We start from the raw sequence: 19,638 nt of genomic DNA, 5'->3' as shown, positions 1-19,638 counted from the left end.
TGCTCACGTGTGTGACGTTCTCGGCACCAAGGGCGGGGTCCCTCCTCTGTCTGCTCCCAAGCTGCGGTGTGGGCTCAGGGAAGACGATTCACACCACACAGCCTTCCTGCACCGAGGGGCCCCCAGCCATCCACCGCCACACGAAAGGGTGGAGAGTTCGCACCTCTGTTCTCTGGAGGCAGGACCTCCCGCATGCTGCCGGAAACGGAAGCAGAGCTGCCAGCAGCATTCTGGATGCCACCAGAAAGGAACCTGCCTGCCAACTGGCCTTGGGCCAGCCCACTGCCAGGGGCCCTCGGCCAAGCCTCAGGGGACGAGGGGGCCCCAGCCCAGCCAAGGCAGAGGAAAGATGAGGAGACGTGGTCGGGGGTGGGGGCGAGGGGACACAGAGTGACCTTCCCGGGGAGATGAAGACTGAAAACAACAGCACATTTAAATTCTACCCCCAGAATTGCAAGGTTTATCTGCGCGTCCCCTATAACTACAAATGCTTTGAGGGAAATTATCAGACGTGCTCAGCAGCTCATAAGCACATGAAGTACCTTGCGTAAGACGCGGAGGGGAAAAGAACCCTTTCGAGAAGGAGTAAACGAATGTGTGGAGAACGGGGTTCACGGGGGGAAGGAACAGGCGGCGATGAGGGCCGGCGTTCGAGGATTAAGTGACCTCATGTACCCCGAATAGCCCCCAGAAGGCGGGTCCTGTTGCCGCAATCCCCAGCCGTCTGAAGGGCGGCAAACGAGGTTATGGAAAAGCCCCGCCAGGGAGACGGCGTCCTGGTTCCGGCCCTGCCACTGGCCGGCCGTGAAACGGGCAGCCCGCTGTCCTCCCGGGTCCCCGTTTCCACACGGGGAATCACGACGGCCCCGAGGACCCTCCGGCTCTGACTCCACGCACCCAAAGCTCAGGCTGGGTAGCCCAGCGACCTCATCGCCGGGGACATTTGTTATGTTTCTAATATTCGTTATGGCAAAAACAAACAAATGAACAAAAACAAACAAAAAACTTTTTTTCAGGTGCCACTAAACCATCAGCTTATAACATAGCATGATCACAGTGATAAAGTCTATAATGGCTCAATGTGTCATAACGACATGGTGAATTATTGGGATAAATGAGACAAGAGCATCACTTTCACCTGTTTATTGGAATATTTCTCATTCCGCCCACATTTCCAGGGGGAAGAAACACAGACGGATGCCTTCCGCACATGATTCTGGGTACCAGCATAGGATTTGGGGTCCTGCCTGTCTCCTTCCGACACTCCTGCCCTGACAGGCCCCGTGCCTTACACACAGTCAAGGCTCGATAAATGCTTGTTGCGTCAATGATCTTCCTACCGCTTCTGCATCTATTTATTCTTTTAATATTTATAGAGAGCCCTCTTAATAGCAGAGTTCTTTTTTGATTGCACAGGGTTTGCAACGGCCGGGGAGGGCGAAGGGTTAAATTAAAGGGGCAGCTCTCTGACGGCTGTCAGTCCAGACGAATCTGTCGGCTTTTCTTCTTTAGCCCTGCTTTTCCCCCAGGACACCCTGAACCCCAGTCCATCGGTGTCCAAGCCCGAAACTTCAAGAGAAAGGAAACAGAACGTCGGAAAAGTAATTTTGCCAGCCCTTGTGAATGGCTTCCTTCTCTGCGGGCTCTGCCAGTAGGTTAGCCACAGACCCACTCTAAGTAGTCGGTTCTGTGCCTGTGATGTTTGTAAAAAAATTTGGGGGGGGGGGTCATAAACCCATCTGAGAACATGTTGAAAGCTACAGATGCTCAGCGGAGAAGTGCATACACAAGCCTTCACGCGTGTTCCGGGGTGGGGGTGGGCTGACCCACGGCACAGGGCCGAGCACACCTAGGACGTGGTAAGCAGAGAGGGGGAGCCAGGGCAGGCAGACCCCAGCTGACCCGGCCACTGCCTTCTCTGTCGAGGCCCCTTCTGTAATGAAAAGGGCCACAGGCCTCACAACACAGGCCCTGTAGAATGGCACCTCAACCAAACCTGGACCCACAAATCACTCAGACGCTCCATTTGTTTCCACTTAAAAGATCAGAAGAAGAAAAAAAAGGAACAAAGGAAGTGTTTTGACTAGGAGAGAAGACATTGCTCCATAAAAGAAAAATTCAAATGACCCAAAAACACGATTGGAGACAGCCTCCTATTGTGGTAGATATTACCCAGTCACTCCTCCGCAGGCTAACTCCACGTCATAATTCAATATTTACCTGACCTAAACCAGGGGTGGGCCCATGGGGTGGCCTACAGAGCTGCTTGCGATTGATTTTTTAGTGGCCAGCAGCTGTAATCGAATAATGGGAGTGTCTAGCAGTAGGTTGATTAGGTTAGAGCAAACATGATGGCCCTGTAATTTGGGAAATTCTACAAATTTGAGCTTCCAGATCATCTCTGGACCCTGCTATCAGTGTCTTCATGTTAGTCTGTGTAGACCAAACCTTAGGAAATGTTTGGTGAATGACTTAGTGAAATGCATAAATAGGGAAGTAAATGGCTTGTAAACTCCCCAGGCCCCCACCCCACCCCCACATGCAGGCAAGTTCATGTGGCTACACCTTTGTTCATATTGCTTCTTCCTCTCCTTCTTCACCTACTTGCCCCTCCTCCTTCAGAACTCAGCTCTCCTATTGCTGCCTCCTGGAAGCCTTCCCTGATCTCCCCTGGCTAGGACAAGAGCTCTGGGTCCTCAAATATTCATCAGAATGAACATATATCTTTAGCATCTTTTAAGGACTGAATTGTGCCCCCCCCCCCATATCACACATTGAAGACCTAAACCCCAGTGTGACTGTATTTGGACACAGGGTCTATAAGGAGGTAATTCGGGTTCAATGAAATCATAAAGGTGGGGTCCTAAGCCGACATGACTCATGCCCTTATAGGAAGAAACACGAGAGTGCTCCCTCCCCGTCCTCCCTCCCCCTCCACACACACATGGCAAGGAAAGGCCAGGTGAGTACACGGCTAGAGGACGGCCACCTGCAAGCCAGGAGGAGAGTTCCCACTAGACCAACCCTGCTGGCTCCTTGGTCTTGGACTTCCAGCCTCCAGAACTGTGAGCAAATAAATCTCTGTCCTTTAAGGCCCTCAGCCTGTGGGGTTTTGTCATGGCAGCCTGAGCGGATAGATCGCGTATCAGCACATAAACTCAGGCTCCTGGAGGGCTGGGGACATATCGCACGCCTATTCCTAATCACAGCACCTACTTGACACAGTCCTTGCGCACAGCAAGTGCCTGACCAGTCCCTGCGGAGCAAACACAAGAGCCCAAGAGGCTGAAAGACGCCCTCGCTTCTCCTCCTCGGGAGCTCGAAGCCACGTCGGACCCTCCTCAGGTCGAAGGGAAACACTCAGACCCTCCCGGTGCTGTCACTCCCCAAGGAAGGGACAAGGGTCAAGGCTGAGCCAGACGTCCCCCCTCTCGTGGCCCTTCCTGCCCGTTACCGCCTCGGTTGCCGCCACCTGACCCGGCTGTCAGCAGGAAGACGGAAGAGGGAGTTTAGAAGTAACAAAAAGCTCAACTCAAAAATATCTTTCATTCATAGGGTAGCAGGTCTTGGCTGCCGCACGTGGCTGTAGAGTCCACTGACCACTGACCGAGCGAGGGGTCTGGGTCTGGGACTAGCTAAGGCTGGCTGTGCTTTGGGAGGTCACCCAGGGACAGCCTGGTGCCCACCCTGACGAGGTGCGTCTGACGTCAGGGTTACTCTCTCAGTCCTGAGCATCTTAGAACACATGCGGCATGGCCAAGTAAAAAAAAAAAAAAAGGTGAATCGGCTGTGGGTCCTAGCTACAAGCAAAAATGGAACAAGTAATAATAATGAAGACAGTGAGGAGACTGATGGTCAACACGGACTCCAGTCCCACGCCATGCCGGGCTCTGCTCCGTGTGCTTCCCAGAAGTGAACCTATTTGATCCTCACGACAGTCTGTGGCACGGCTGTGATCATCCCCGTTTTACAGGCGAGAAAACTGAGGCAGAGGCAGATTAAGTAGTTTGCCCCACATGGAAAGCAACCAAGCAGTAGAGCTGAATTTGACCCCAGGGGGGTCTATCTCCAGACCCCTGATACAGTGTCACGTGGGTGAATGAAACCTCCTTTGCCCCTCCTCATTGGAACGACGGGGTTGGACTGGGTACGGTGCTTTCATAGGTTGGGGTATGGGGAGGTACAGCACGGAAAGCAGGTGTGCACCCAGCGAAGGCAGGTGGGGGCCTGGGGCGGCTTGCTCAGCCATGTCCCCTCGGTCCCCACTCTGTCCAGGCGGGCCCCGTGGGGGAGCCAAGGGTTTCGTGTCAACCCCCCTGGACCAGACCACGTCCATGGTCCTCCCCAGCCCAACAGTCCACGATTCTCATATTCCAAGAATTCTCAGCGCTAGAGAGAAGGCAGGAGCCATCCAAGAGGTCGCAGGAGGAGTAGACGTGAGACGCGAACTGTCTCTTAAGGGACAAGGAGGCCCTGAGAAGGCAGAAGGGGGATGGCAGAGGGAGTCCGGGCCCAGGAAGGCCGGCCGGAGGAACCAGCACATGGGGCAGAGCAAACGAAGGCGTCCAGCAGGCCGGACTTGAACTCCGCCCCCGCCCCTGCCGGCTCCCCAGGCCACAGCGCCATCCCGAGGGCAGCCTCTCGCCTCTGGGACCCGTGATGAGCGCGTGGCCATCTTGCTCTCCGCCTTTCCGGACGGCGACCGCGTGTGCCAGTCAGTCGTCCTTCAGGGACGGTCGGTCCTGAGAGGACAGACTTGGACGGAAATCGGACAACGAGGGCCCGGGCACAGATGAGCTTGGTCCACTCCCCTGCACTGCCGAGGACGTGAGCTCCTGCTCCATCCCCGGGAGCGTGATTCGGTGTGGCAGAGACATCGGCAAAGCAGGTGCCAGAGGACGTGCCAGGCGGGAGGCGCGGCGATGAACATGGATCGCGCAGCAAAGCGGCGGGGGCCAGCCGCCAGCTCTGCTCTTGATTAAAGCCCCTGGTCACCGCACTGCGAGGAAGAAACTGAGAAGGAGCAGTTTTAACGGCGACTGCTACAGAGATGGGGCGGGATCACTCCCGCTTTCACACCCTCCGTGTGCTCGGGGGGCCTCCAAGGAACTAGGTCTTCCCTCATCTGGAGATGGCAGAGGGCAGAGGCCCTGCACGCTGATTACCATGTAAATGGAAATGCAGAGGGCACTTTCAGCAGAGCCACTCTCGGGGGAATAAATGCCCGGCTACCTCCCGAAACCATGCGAGAGCCTTTTCGATGAATTCAAAGCCCGTGGATGGGGTTTTGTTTTAAGGACTCCTTCCCCAAATCAGACTCTGGAATTCCCCGGGGCCCACGTGTGGCAAAGGGCCGAGAACAGTCGGGGGCCAGGAAGGGGCTGCAGCGGGGTTCTCTCGGGCAGCCGGCAGGCTGCTTTCCTGAAGGGCTCCGAGGCTGGAAGGCGGAGGGCGAGGATTTCCAGGCGTTCCCGCTAAGGACTAGGAATCCCCAGCTCTCCAGCCCACAGACCCGAGAGCGGCATCCCACCTGCAGAGCTATAATGGGATTCTCAGGCATTAGAGACAGCCCGCCGGCAGCTGGGTGAGAGGAGGCATTCGACACAGGGGGGAAGCGCTCGGTGATTCTCTAGATCTAAATGCAGCTCCCAGTTCACCTCACTGTCCCACCTGAGCCTGCAGACGCTGGCCCACTGTGCCCAGATGCTCCCAGCAGCAGAAACGCCACTCAGGATGGGGGGGGGGTGCAGAAAGAGACACACGGAGCACGCGGAGCACCGGCCTCCCCCACGAAGCACCTATGAAGGATCACCAGCCTGCCTCACATGTGCGCTCTCTTCCCTGAGGCTTCTGCGAGCCCACCAAAGGGGCCGACTCGGCATGGGCCAACGGCTACTGAGAAGCCGCTCTCAATGGCACAAGGACCTTCTCCATCGCCAGACACGACCATTCACTGATCACGCCAGCAGCAGGGAGAGAGCACAGATCGGCACGTCCCATTTTGCAGCAAAAGAGCTCCTGCAGCTGCCTGACATCACGGCCCCACAAAATGAGCTTGCGCAGGGGTCAGGGCCCGCGTGGGAGAGTGGGGGGTGGGGGCATTTACGCGCTGTGCAGAGCGGCCACGGCCCCTCCCTGCAGACCTGGGGAGGCAAAAGGCAGAAACAGCCCCAGGCGCGGTGCAGAGAGGTGTCCTTCCACTGGGCAGTCACAACTGTCTTGTAGTTATAAAACACCCGTCTTCTGATCCTGCCTCCTCCACACCTGCACACCCCGGCCCCTGGGAAGGATAAAGGAGCAGCCTTATCACCCCCATTTCCAGATGAAGAAAGCAAAGTGTAGAGAGGGTAGGTGAGTTGCTGCAGGGGTGACAGAGCTGGTCACAGGGCGGGGGGGGGGTGTGACAGAGGGGTCACTCACTAACAATCGCACCTCTGAAGATTAACCAACAGGCCAAGAAGAAGACAGGGCTGCCAGAGGAGTCGGGAAGGAAGGGCATGCCCCAGAAGCGCTGAGCCCGTAAGAAGCCCCGGCGCCCCCGGGAACGCAGAAGAAGGGGCGACAGCAGGAAGTCCCCCAGCCCCCATCGCTGCGCTCACACACATGCTCATCTCTGCTCCACATGCCCAGGAGGAAAGCACCCCAAGCTGCCTGCGGTGGCCACCTCGTGGCCCTGTTCTCTGGTGAGCTGTGTCCTCCCAGCAAAGGACGGGAAACAGGCTGACGCCTCTGCAGGTGCTCCACCTTCCATCCACAGCCGTCCTCCTTCCCAACCCTGCCCTCCTTTGGGTCCAGCTGGTATGGGCATCCGGAACTCAGAGCACTGAAAGATCATCCTGATAATAGCATAAGGATGAATCCCCTGTCCTGGAATCGGACTGGGCAATCAGTAGCCAGGATCGAGTTCTGTTGTTGTTGTTGTTGTTGTTGTTGTTGTTGTTGCTGTTTGATTATAACCAACACGGATTATCAGCGAGCTCCTCCTCCCCATGACTGGAGTCTCCTCTTGACATTGAAACGTGACGTTTCCTGAGCTGGGTCCTCAAACCCTCTTCTCGGCTCCTTCTACACCGTCCTCCTGCGAAAGCCGGGTCCTTCCCACCCTCCCCACGTGGACGACACAGAAATCTACGTCTCCAGCTCGAACCTCTGTCCTGAGCACCAGAGCAAGTGCTCAACGGCCTGCTGGACAGACGGTGCCCGAATGGATGTCCGTCAGGCAGAGCAAGTGTCCTCATCCAAAATGAACTCATTAGCCTCCCTCCGATGACCACCGCCAGGTCCCTGCTAGCGGCCCTCGCTCCATCGCCACATCCAGCCAGCTGCCTGGTCTCTTTATCGTCTGTTACACGCACTGATTCCTCGCTAGCGAAAGCCCTCATCACGCCCCTCCGGGGCCAAGGCGTGCGCCTCCTAACTGGCCCCCGGGGCAGGGCTTTGTCTTGCGCCCACTGCGCCTTCCACCTAGGTGCTGCTAGATGCGCAAAAACCGCTTAGTGCGTGAGGGTCTCTCTATCTCTTCTCCATCTTCCATATTGCTAAAAATGAATCAATACATAAAATAAAAAATTCTTTTCCAATCCTGTCATGCCCCTGAAGACATATTTTGCAGGCTCCCAGCTGACTCAAGTGTAACATTCAAATTCCTAAGCCTTGTCGTTAGAGGCCATGTAGGTGCCAACTGCCTGTCCAGCCTCTTCTTTTCTCAATCTCTTTGCCCTTCGTTAAGGCTGCCCAGAGCTAGTCCTTGTCCCCGGGACATATTCTGTCTCATTCCGAGCCTCTGCTTATGTTATCCTCTCTCCGGGGGGGAAGCCGGGGAGGCGAAGCCCCTCTCAACACCTCTCTGCCTTGAAAATTATTTTACTGCTCAAGATTTAGCTCAAATGTCACCTTCTTGGGGGAGCCGTCCCCTGCTCCTCCCTCATCTCCACGGCCTCTGAGATAAATCTCCGCTTTGGGACCCACGGCGCCGTGTCGTGACAGGGGGTTCTACGGGACTACCGGGCGCAAGGCTCCGTGGCCACCTAATGCCTTCCACAGCGCACACCCGTCTTGGCCTGTGCCACTGGGCATTGCTGTGTGTTTGTCATGCTACGTCCTTTCCGGACAAAGAGAGCTCTTGGTGACTCCGGCACAGTGACTGTAGCAGGCAGTCATCACTGGTTTGCGGCTGATGATGTCGGTGCCTCGAATACTTACACGTTCCCCTACGAATGCACTTGATTCTCACGACCACCACGGGAGGCAGACGGTGCAGGTATTATTCCCATATCACAGATAACAATAATAAACCTGAGGCAGGGATTAGGTTGCCATCATTTGGGGACAGTAGCAAGGAAAACTGGACCCTACACCTCTCCAGCTCTCTGCCTGAAGAAACTAAAACATATCCCCTAGGTCGTTAGGACAAGAAAAGGAGCACCTCCCACCTACAGAACCATGGGATGAACAGAAGGGTGACAGAGAAAAGCCGGGTGCCCCATTTCCGAAAGCAAAAATCTGGGCCAGCCCTTTAAAGTCCAGTCCTGACGGGACTGTTCCACACCAGGAGAACTGAGAGAGTTTCTCCACGTTATTTCCCCATTGTGTTCAAGCATGATTTAGACATAGAGGTGGCCCCCACCAGCCATCGAGGATATGCTGTCATACTATCACTTAACTCTGCAGATGTGCCTCTCCCCCCCCCCCCAAAAAAAAAACAGTAAAAATGTGTCCTCGGATTAGATTCTAACACTGAGACTCCGAGTTAACCAGAGGCGGTCTAAGAGGACAATCGGAGCCTCTCACAGGATTAAGCCTCTAAACCTATCACATTTCCACACAACGGGCAGATCCTGTTGCTTCTCGCCTGGAGAGCATCGGAATCTTCTGAGGTTAAGTGTTCGGGGAAATCCTACGGATTCCATTGCATACTGAGAACCCCAATTTGGAAAGCAGCTAGGTCAGTAACGGCCTTGTGCGCACACAGACTTTGCAGAACCCCCTGGAAAACTGCGTTTCATTTTTCTCAAAAGAACTTCCCCCTACTAGCTCCCTCAATTCAATCATATATATATATCTCTCTTCGATAAATGCAATCAGACCAAAGAAATGAGGTCTTTTTGGATTTCGTCACGCTGAGAAAAAGCACACGTGTGACCCTCATGCTACAGCTCTCTCCCCACACTGGTGATTCCGGGAGCTGGGAGTCCCCAATTTCAAGCAGAAACATGAGACGGCCAGGTCGAACCTTCATTTCAAAACAAACGAAAACAAACGAGCAAACAAACAAACACCTTACTCGTCCTCTCTCTTGAAAAGCTCAATTTATTGGGATAACGATGAAATGGTCATTGATCAGGTTCACCGAGCTCTGCGATTCCTCTCCCTTCCAAGAATAAAAATCCATTCCCAGAGACCGGGCGTTTGCTGTATAGCTTCACACACTCTCTGCCCACAACCCCTGCCCTCCAGGGGCCGGACGGGCCTCCGCTCCCAAGTTCACTGTCATTTCCGACTAACGTCAGGGATTATTTCTACTTCTTCAATGTTCCCAGTTTACCTTGTTTAAGAGGAATAAAGCAATTACAATCCTCTCAATTAAGAAGCTGTTTGAAAATGCTCTTTTAATTCCAGTTTGTGAGCAACTCAATTATTTCTATTTGTTTTTCTTCTCGAGTGGATAATTTCCTCTGTCTTAGAGTAGCACAGCAATCTTTTTCTTAAAGAAAGAGGAAATACCGGGCCAAGTTTTCGCCTAAAACTTAGCATCTTAAGGCTCAGACCATCAAACACGCCTTCTTGGACAGAAGAGTAAGCAATTCTCAGATCTCATAAACCATCTTCTCTGTTCTCACTTCAAAGTTAACCTTTCTGATGGGCCCGGACGGTATTACGCTGAGTGAAATAAGTCAGACAGGAAAAGACAAATACCACATGATTTCGCTTAAATGTGGAATTTATAAAAAAAAATAAAATAAAATAAAAATAAGTGAATAAACAAAACAGAAACAAGCTCATAGACACAGAGAGTAACGTGATGGTTGCCACACGGGGGGGGGGGGGGGATTGGAGGGACAAAGGTGAAAGGGATTAAGATGCACAAATTGCCAGTTATAAAACCAGCCACGGGGCTGTAAAGTACGGTGTGGGAACAGTCAACAATAACTGCGCACGGTGCCAGGCGGGTGCTTGACTTGCCGGGGGCGTCACTTTATAAGTTATATAAATGTCTAATCGCTACGTCGTACTCCTAAAACTAAGATAACATTGTATGGCAACTGTCACTGAAAAGTAAAAATACATTTAAAAAAAAAAAAAAGTTAAACTTTTTGAGGTGCTCCAACCATCCGCTCTCTCAGACCCCATCCTTGAGGTGCCACCTCTTCTCTAGAGCCTTTCTAGATTGTTCTTCCAGCCCCCTAGACCACCGCGAAATGGAAGTGCCCTCAGCTTCCACGAAGCTCTTGCACTTTTGTTACTAGCCATGGTAATTATTTTCTAAATGGTGTGGTAGTGATCTGGGACCCTTTTCTCTTGCTGCCCGCCGACATCGAGCATCTCTATGTGTCAGATGCTGCGCTGGGTGCCCAGGACACGAAAATAAATAAAGTCGAGGTTCCGGCCCTCGGTGGGGGGTGGGGGAGGAGGGTGTCTTACGGTCCCTTGGGCGAGACAGCACTAGAATGAGGTGACGAGTGCAGGGGAGAATTCAGCGACTAGGGAAATATGACAGAGATCAGGCGTTTGGCGTTGGGTCTTGAACAGAAGTTTGTTCATTGGGCAAGAAAAAAAAAATAGTAAGGGAGGTTCTTCTAGGTAAAAAGGACATTGTGCACAACAGCGCTTATCACTGGGTGGGGACAGGCACTCAGTGTGCATGCAGTGAATGAAGCAAAGGCCCGGAAGAGCCCGGCATTGACTCCGCCACCCTCTGGTCTCCGTTTCTGAACCGCCAGCATGATGCCGCCCCTCACGTCCAGCCCGTAAACTAGGTGGCACCGTCCTAATTTTCCCAATGAGAAAATTGGGGTTTTCAGCACCCCAAAGCTATCGAGAAGCAGAGCCTGGCCTGCGTTCCTCATAACGGAGGGACGTGTGAATGAGCTCACCTTCGAGGACCGATTTCTAGAGCGAACCCTTAGCTCTCTTATTCTGCTCCGAGGTGGGACGCTCCAGGCAGCCCTCGGATGCCCCCAAACACCACCTCTGGTAACACACACTGGGACGGAGGAGGGAGGAGAAGCAGCCATGCAGATTGTGGGGATAGCGGGGAACAGTGTCTGCCTAGAAACCTGTCGCTAGCCCTCCCTCTCAGGGCGTTTGGTCTCGGTGGCCCCAAACGAGGGCCCCTTTTCCTAATTTACAAAATACGGTCTGGAAAGAGCCACCCAAAAGTCACCCAAGGCCAATTCAGGCTCATAAAGCTCTCCTAGGGCTCAAAGAATTGAATTGATTCTCTGGCTTTCTGGGACAAAGCATCTCGTTTTTGATAGAATTCTTTTTCCCCCTTTGCTTCATCTGATCATTTTCTCAATTTCTCTCTGGTTCAGGCTTTTTCTGTAACACTTGTATTGGGCACACGCTTTTTTTCCCTCCCAGCCGAGACTATTATATCTCGCTATTGTGGTGTTTCTTTTCCACTGAAAGCAATTGAAAATGAAAATTCACATTTCAGAACAATGTCTATTAAATATGCACCCTTTGTGGATAAAATAAAAGGAAGCGCGCTCTGAAGGCTGATTTTTGGCTCTGTGTATCACCTAAAGATTAGATACTACGTGAGGCCTGCTCCTTCATAGGCCATCTGCATTTGGAGACCTGAGAGTAATGGCAGAAAGTCTGGAGTCAAGTGGACTTACCTTAAGGAATGCCTCAGCCTACAGCATTGCTAACAAAGTGTGGTCCTTGGACCAAGTAGCAAGGGCATCACCCGTGAGGTGGTTGGAAACACAGACCCTCGGGCCTCACCCCAGACCAAGGGAAGCAGAATCTGTCTTTAGCAACACCCCAGGTGGCTCTATGCACGTTCAAGTTTTAGAAGCACGGGTCTAGAAGGAAGGTGAATTTCCTTTTATCATCATCCTGGAGCCTCTGCTAAGGAAGCTATCTCTGTATAGTGAGTTTCTTCTCTAAGGAAGATATCTCTGTATAGTGAGTTTCTTCTCTGTAAAACATCTTCTTCTAAGATGGGGGTTTCTTCTCTAAGGAAGATATCTCTGTATAGTGAGCTCCGTAAAACATCCCCCACGACCCTTCTCCACCCAAACTGTTTATTCCTAGAGGAATTCTGAAATGATAAATGTTCTTCCAGAAATCACACTCGCAACCTGAAGGAGTTCAAGAGGGAACAAAGCTATGGCTTAGCCTTTCTGCAGCACGCAAACACCTAAAAAGGGAGCTCTCTGCAACCGAGCGGAGGCAGGCCGCCCTTACTCCCGGCCGCTTCTTCAAGGCTCTCAATTGTGTTCCTTGGTGTCTTCTCCGCTCGGAAGAGAGGCGTAAAAGACGCGTCGTACAGCAGATGGGTGACTAACATGAGACCAAAAGGGGCCGTGCCGCCCACCGAGCTCTGAGATCTTTGAGCCGATGGCCGAACCAAGAGCACGGCGTTCGAATCTGCGCTGTGCTCAGACCTCGCGCTCCCAATAATAACACTCGAAACCATCCCTAGATGCACCCTGATGAATCTCCTGTCTAGATGGGAGAAACGGACCGAGAGGATGGAAAACCACGGGCGCCGGGTCTGAGGGAATGAGAGCTAGACCTGGAGGCCAGAGAAGAACAGGCTTGCGCTGTCCTTCCTGCCCACCCGCTGCCCCTTGCCCGCCCGGCGGGGCCGATGTCCCGGCTGGACAGTGGCTGTGAGCAGAGCCCCGGCGGCCACACACGTATTTCCTTGCCATCTTATTTGACCTGGCCCTCCGTGACGAGGACACCTGCCTCCGAGACAGCTCTATAAAATAAGAGAACCAAAAAAGTTACCCCTTGTCAAAAAAAAAAAAAAAAAAAAAAAAACGAAACGAAACATAGAAACTGAGTCCTCACCTAAAGCGAGTGTTTTCTCACTAATTCTGACAGGCGGGGACATCACAGAAAGCTCCTGGACACTCGGGGGCATCGCTCAGATCTCTAAGCGGAAGGCCCGAGTTATGGCTCACTCTGTGTCAAAGCCCAACTTGTTAGTCCCCTCCCCCGCACTTGCTAATTATTGTTCGGTTTTTCTTTTTATTTTCACCTTGGATTTCTCTGAAGCAGCAATACTTTTAAACTCTAAAATGGTTTATATGTGTATATATATATGTATATTAATTAATCAATACCTGTTTTTCCTCCCATTATAATCGGTTTCTATATCAGCAGGAGCCCAGTCTGTGCTTCTATTATGTACACGTTAGCAAGCTCTCAGAAAATCTGGAATGGACGGCAATGACGGACAGCGACGAGCGAGCGGGCACCGCGACCGTCCGTCCTCCTCCGCCACAAGCCAAGGACAGCCCCGCCCCGCAGAACCCAACATGTTAGAGGCCCCCGAGGCTACCGCTTTTATTCCGGCTAACTTCCACTTCGTAGAAAAGCACTTGATTTTACTCCTCCCTGTAAATCAGACCTGGAGAAGCCAACCCATCCTCTCAAGACACATCTGAAAGAAAACCTCTTCATCCCCCTCCGCACACGGACAGGCACAGACCTGAGGGAACACACCGCCACCTCCCAAGGAAAGAGAAAGTTAACTTTCTAATAAGCCTGTCCTGCAGGCAGACCCCGCAGGCCTTCAGACCCTTCCCATCCACAAAGGTGGTGCAAGGAGTAACTGAAACCAGACCTGTCTGCTGAGGGTATAGACAAGGGGTCGGAGGTCACAAACACAGGTAACCCACAAACAGGCCATTTCTCTCTCCCTCTCTCCCTCTCCCTCTCTCTCTCTCTGCCAAAGTGGGAATAATGGGCCAAGCTCATTGTTTTTTCTTCAGAGAAGCCAGGCTGTGCCTGGTGGGAAGCTCCAGACAGGAGGTGGGTGTTTGAAGCTAAGCCGGCTCCGCACAGCCATTTCCCGGGAACTCCAGGGGTTTGGAAGAAGGTCGTCTTAGGCTGGGACCCAGGGGCTCGTTAGCGCTCAGGTTCCCCCCAGAAGTCTGGATGTATGGGGGAGTGGCTGCGCTGTCCTGCCAACCAGGCTCCACGTTCCGGCCTTCCCCGGCCCTCCTGGGCTCAGCAGGGTCACTCACCGCCCGTGAGCTGTGCAGGACCGAAGCACAGCGCCAGCTGAAACCACAGGATCACGGCCAAGAGTCTCTGGGGGGGCTGAGGCTGCTGCTGTTGCTGCTGCTGCTGCTGCTCTAGAAATCCATCTCCATGGCTCGGGTTCATTCCATAATACATCTTTCATCCACAGAGGGCATCCGGCTTGCAAGAGTCTGCAACCGGGAGCGAACACGACAATACCCCGGGCTGCCGGGATTCCGGGGGCGACGCTCCCCCTCCTCAGCCCCGGGACCGGGAGCCCCGGCTTCCCCAGCTTCATCCCTGGTCCTCCCCCACGCGGCCCCCGCCCCTTTCCCACGGCGAGATCCCCCAGCTTCCCCCAGCGCGTGTACACCGAGTAGCAGCCGCCGCGGGATGCTGCGCGTGTGGGAGGGATGGCGGAGGGGGAGGCGGGCAGGGGGCAGCGCATATTGGCTTTGCGCCTGTCCCCGGGATCCAGCGGCTGTGACCGTGACAGTAAAGTCTAAAGCCTTCCAGCGTCTCCGAGCTGAAAAATCACTTTTCCCCGGGCCTAGACAGGTCTCTCTTAGTAATCTCACGATGTGGCAGCGGATCCCCCCAGATACTTCTCCGATTCCCCCCAGCATGGGGATGGATCCTACTGCCCGTTCCCCAATGAAACTGCTCTGCGCTGTCAAAAAAAAATGCCTCCCCTGGGGGGCAGAACCAGGCACCAAGTGCCCCCTCCTGGGCCTGCGCACGCCTGCCCGGGATGGGAAGCCCCTTCCGGGGCTCCGGGGCTTACCTGTGGGGCTCATGCATGCAGCTTCCTTCCCTCCTCCGCCTCCTCCTCCCCCTGCCAGTCTCAGCCGCATCTGTGCGCGACCTCTGCCGCCGCCGCTGCGCGAGCCAGGGAGACAGGAGCCTCGGCGGCGGCGGCGCCCGGCCCCGGCTCCCCCGCCCGCGCCCGTCCTCCCCAGGCTCCCGGAGCGGCGGGGTGCGGGGTGCGGGGTGGTGGGGGAGGACCGCAGCCCGGCCGCGCGCGCGCGCGCACCCGCCACCTGAGCTCGCGAGCCGGCGGCGGCGGCGCGCACAGCGGGCGGGGGCGGCGCGCGGCGCGGGGACGCGCGCGGGCACGAGCCTCGGCCGCCTGAGCGGTCGCCGCGGCGGCGACGAAGGGGACCGGCGCGGGCCGGAGTGGGAAGGGGCCCGCCGCCGCCGCGACCAATAGGAAGCGCGCGCGCCTGCACCTGTCGGGGCGCGGGGCGCCGGCGGCCGCTCCGGCACTCGCCCCGGGCCGGGTCGCCACCGCCGTCCCCGCCCGGGCTGCGCGCGAGCCCCGGTGCCCGCCGCGGCCTCCGCGCGCTCCGGTGACGCTGCTGCCGCGGCGGTGGCGCCAAAGCGTGGGACCAGAGCGTGCGGCCGGGCCGGTCCCCGCCCCGGCACCCTTGTCACCAACAGGGTTAACTTGGCGGGGCAGGGCGCGGCCAATTGCTACGGTCTCTTATTTTCTGTCATTGTCGTCAGGTTTCAACCCCCACTCCCGGGCCAAGGTTCTGCGTGTCCGCTTGGATCCCGAAGGACATCCTTACTGGTCCCCAACTATTTGCCCTTTTTAGAACCATCGACGTCGTGCACGAGGACTCGGCCTGTCCTGGGTATGCACTGGCCCCTCTGAACCTCCGCCGGGGGGCGCTCTCCAGGAGGCAGGTTGGGTACCGAGGAGCCGGTAGGACGGAATGCACGACTTATCGCTGTGAAACCGTGTTTCTGATACCGCCACCAGATCATCCCTTGCCTCCACCAAGTTTCCCCAGATCTCACAAACTGACTGCAGTCAGGGAATGACGGCTCTTACTGGATGACTCTTACTGGGAGTAACTGTAATAAATTCTTTCAAGATAGATGAACTTCCGGTAAATAAACTCAGCATTTTATTCACATATTTAGTTATTTTTGCTCTGTAAAATTGAGAATGACCCCTAGGCACAAAATAAGTTTAAGACTTTGAGTGGCACAAGTTCATTCCGGCTAAAGCTTGTACTTTGGGACACTCCAAAATGTTAGTCAGCTACCTTTCTACGTTTCCCAGGTCCTATGAGTGACTTCTGCAGTTTGAATATTTATTTCACTTTTCTCGCGGTAAAATTTCTAAAGCTTTTCTAATAGCCATCAAATCACCGAAGCTCAAAAATATTTGTTGGCCACGAGCATGTTTTTCCAGTCATAGAGATAGATATATCTAAGCACTATTGAAATCCATTCTTCAGCTGGACCAAATCCGTTTGTACAGAGAATACCAGGGTTGAAAGGAACATCAGGTTTATCTGGTCCAAACACCCGAATCTGTACTTGAGCCCCCTCTGTGACATTTCGAATAAGTGGTCATGCATCCCCACTGAACACGTCTTGAGGAAGCCTGCTATGTTTGCCAACAGCTCTCTTCGAAAAGCCCTCCTTGTGTTGAACTGAGATCTACGTCCCAGAAACTTTCACCCACTGGCTATGGCTCTCCCCTCTGGGCCCTCAAAGCCGAATCGAATTCCTCTTCCTTAAGCACTTCATCCGTTCAGAGTCAGCTTCGTGGCCCCTTGAATCATCCCTTCTCTGGGTTACGCTTAGCTACTTCCTTCAGTGTGACAATTCCTGGACTCCTCGACAGCCTTCTAGCTTTCCTCTGGATGTGACTTGGTTTCTCAATGCCACCCACCCTCCCAACAACCAAAGTTTGTTTCCAGAAAAGGACTCGGCTTCCACACCGTGGGTTCTGACCAGCACTCGACAGGACTACCGAGTTGTTTTTGACAATTTGCTTCTCTTAACGCAACTTCAGAAGACGAGCCTTGGAGGGCAGCCACCGCATACCACGTTGTCAGTTTTCTATATTTTCCGTGTATCAGTTTGCTAGGACTGCCGTAATAAAGTTCCAGCGATTGCGTGGCTTAAGCAACAGTGATTTACTTTCTCACAGTTCTGGAGGCTGGAAGTCCAAGATCAAGGTGTCGTCAGGTTTGGTTTCCTCTGAGGCCTCTCTCTGGGTTTGCAGATGGCTGCCTTCTTGCTGTGCCCTCACATGGCCATCTCTCTCCGTGTGCACGTGTCTAGTGTCTCTCTCTCTCTGTGTGTTCTGATCCCTTTTTACTGGCCACATTAGGGACCGCCCTAAGGACCCCCTTTAAACAGCATTGCCTCCTTAAAGGCATTATTTCCAAATACGGTCTCATTCGGAGGTACTAGGGGTTAGGGCATCAACATATCAATTTTGAGGGGCCACAGTTCACCCCATAACATCTCACAACAAAAATAAAGCAAGTGTTACACTCATTTTACAGGTGAGGATGATGAGGACGGAGGAGTCAATCCATTTACTCGACACCACCCAGCCAATGAAGGCCTCAGACAGATCTAAAGCAGGCCGACCCAATCCTAACAGTCTCCCCGCCATTCCACAGCTATGGCTGCTAATCCTTGCCCTCGCAGGGTCTACAAAACAAGTTATTCTGAATATATTTTAATATCAATTTTTTTCTCAAGAAGAGGAAGAGAATAAGAACAGATGGAATGCAGGAGAAATCATGACTTCCTACTAAGTGGGGGAAAAAAACACTTATTTAATCTTTTTTCCTCCCTTGTGTAGGAGTCCAGAACCGATACCGATGGGGAGACTTGCTAAACCCAAGCCCAGAAGTGTCCCGCCCGAACACGGCAGAGCTGGAGGGGCTTCCGCAGGGCGGCTCGTTCCTCCTTGGACCCTACACCTTCTCTCTGCCCTCCACACGTGAAGTTCCTCGCCGTTTTCACTCATTTTTTTCCTTCCCACCCCCCACTCTCTCCCTGCGCGGCCCCTTGCCCCGGGATTATTTTTCAAACGTTACCGAAGCTCTTTCTTAGTGGCACAGACTACCATTTCACTTTCGGTGGGCAAGACAATTTCATTCCAACTATGTTAATTGAACGGCTACTATGAACTGAGTGCTGGGGATGTGATTGTGAACAAAGACACAAAAATCCCTGCCCTAGAAAAACTTACAATCCGGTTAAGAAAGACAGATGGTAAAAGAAAGGAGGAAAATGTTGGGGCTGTTCGACGGTGTTCGGTGAGAGGCAGAATAATAAATCAGGAAATGGGTAGAGGGGTTGCGTAGGTTGAAATAGAGGCCAAGCAACTGTAACAAAGTGATCCGAATATACAACTTAGATAGCTTAGTTCTCTCTCATGTAAATGTCTTACCTCGCGAGGTGGGTGCGGCCTCTCTTCTCCAGAGTCACTTGGGGACACAGATTCCTTCCGTCTCGCACTTCGCCGCCCCCTAAGATGCTGTCTTCACGTGTGTGGTTGTAGCTGGGTCACTGGCATGCCTGGAATCCAGCCTGAGGGAAAATGGCAAAGACAGGAAACTTAAGGCAAATGATTGTCTTTTAGGCAAGTGAGGCAGTTATACAAATTTGTTCTCTCACATATCATTCATGAGAACCTAGTCATATGGTCATGGCTAGCTGCAAAGGAGGCTGGGAAACAGTCATTATTGGGCAACCGAGTGACAAGAAGAAAGTGGAGGGCTTAAGGTGCGCTAGTGGTCTATCACACGTTCTGTGCAAGACTAGACGTGGTGATTTTTGATAAAGTGGCCAATTAGGATGTGTCTATAGTGACCCCAAAGTGTGAGTGCCCAATAAGGGAAGAAGTTGGGGGTGTTGAAGAAGGGGACCTGACTAGCCTCTAGCCAGGGCCTCAAAACCGAGTAAAGACGGCAGGATAAAAACATTCCCAGAGGGAAGGAGGGTAAGGCATATACGGACCAAGCCTAAAAGTGGCCCACATCTAGTCTGCCCACATTCCATTGGCCAGAATGAGGTCATATGTCCAACTGGTCACATGGTCTCACATGGCTTCGAAGGCAACTGGGAAATGTAGTCCCAGGGGAAGAGAAGTAAACTTAGATTTCTGTGGGCAACTAGCAGGCTCTATCAAAAGACTGTAAATTAATCTAAACTCATATTTCTTTGCTTTTTTACCCTGTGCTTTCTTCATCTCTGTTTCACCTGCTTACACGGTAAGCTCCTTCAGGGCTGGGACATCATGTTATCTAGCTTTTGAGTCTTTAATTCTGCAGCCAGTGGACTTCTCACTAAAGCGAGGCTTGAGTAATTTCAATAGGCAAAGATAGCTACCACTTCAGAACCTGACACAAATACTTGATACTCAGAATATAATTTCGGTTAGTAAAATTTGGATCACAGTGTGGGCAGGGAAGAACAGCAGCAGAAATGGCTCCTGGGCCTTTTTGCTTTTTTATTTAATTCTGAATTGGATAATTTGGCAATAACTTGAAGCTTTGACTTCTATATAGCGATATTTGGTTCTTGGATTAAATGGAACATGTGTTACTATCGAGGTGGTTCGACAATGTTATTTATCATCAATAGTCAAATTTCCCATTTTGGTGGACC

The 19,638-nt window shown here is 53.1% G+C and overlaps 1 protein-coding gene across 5 annotated transcripts in view; it reads right to left on the bottom strand.

The window, feature by feature from the left end:
* SUSD4 (sushi domain containing 4) overlaps positions 1–15,172 on the bottom strand; it is an 85,148-nt gene extending 69,976 nt beyond the window's left edge. For 4 of the 5 annotated variants that reach the window (XM_036235430.1, XM_036235431.1, XM_016122699.2 and 1 more), the window contains exons 1-2: positions 14,993–15,169; positions 14,211–14,399 (exon numbers count right to left, since the gene is read on the bottom strand). In XM_036235430.1, the coding sequence (XP_036091323.1) occupies positions 14,211–14,364 (154 nt within the window). In that variant the 5' untranslated portion in view covers positions 14,365–14,399; positions 14,993–15,169. Of the gene's footprint in view, positions 1–14,210; positions 14,400–14,992 lie in introns of all 5 variants that reach the window. The other variant, XM_036235432.1, reaches the window with a different exon arrangement.
* Between the last annotated feature and the right edge of the window lie 4,466 nt (positions 15,173–19,638).

This window comes from Rousettus aegyptiacus, unplaced genomic scaffold (genome assembly GCF_014176215.1).
Source record: "Rousettus aegyptiacus isolate mRouAeg1 unplaced genomic scaffold, mRouAeg1.p scaffold_m13_p_18, whole genome shotgun sequence".
Classification (NCBI taxonomy): domain Eukaryota; kingdom Metazoa; phylum Chordata; class Mammalia; order Chiroptera; family Pteropodidae; genus Rousettus; species Rousettus aegyptiacus.
The sequence above is the reverse complement of the archived record's forward strand: the minus strand, read 5'-3'. Positions and strand labels throughout refer to the sequence as shown.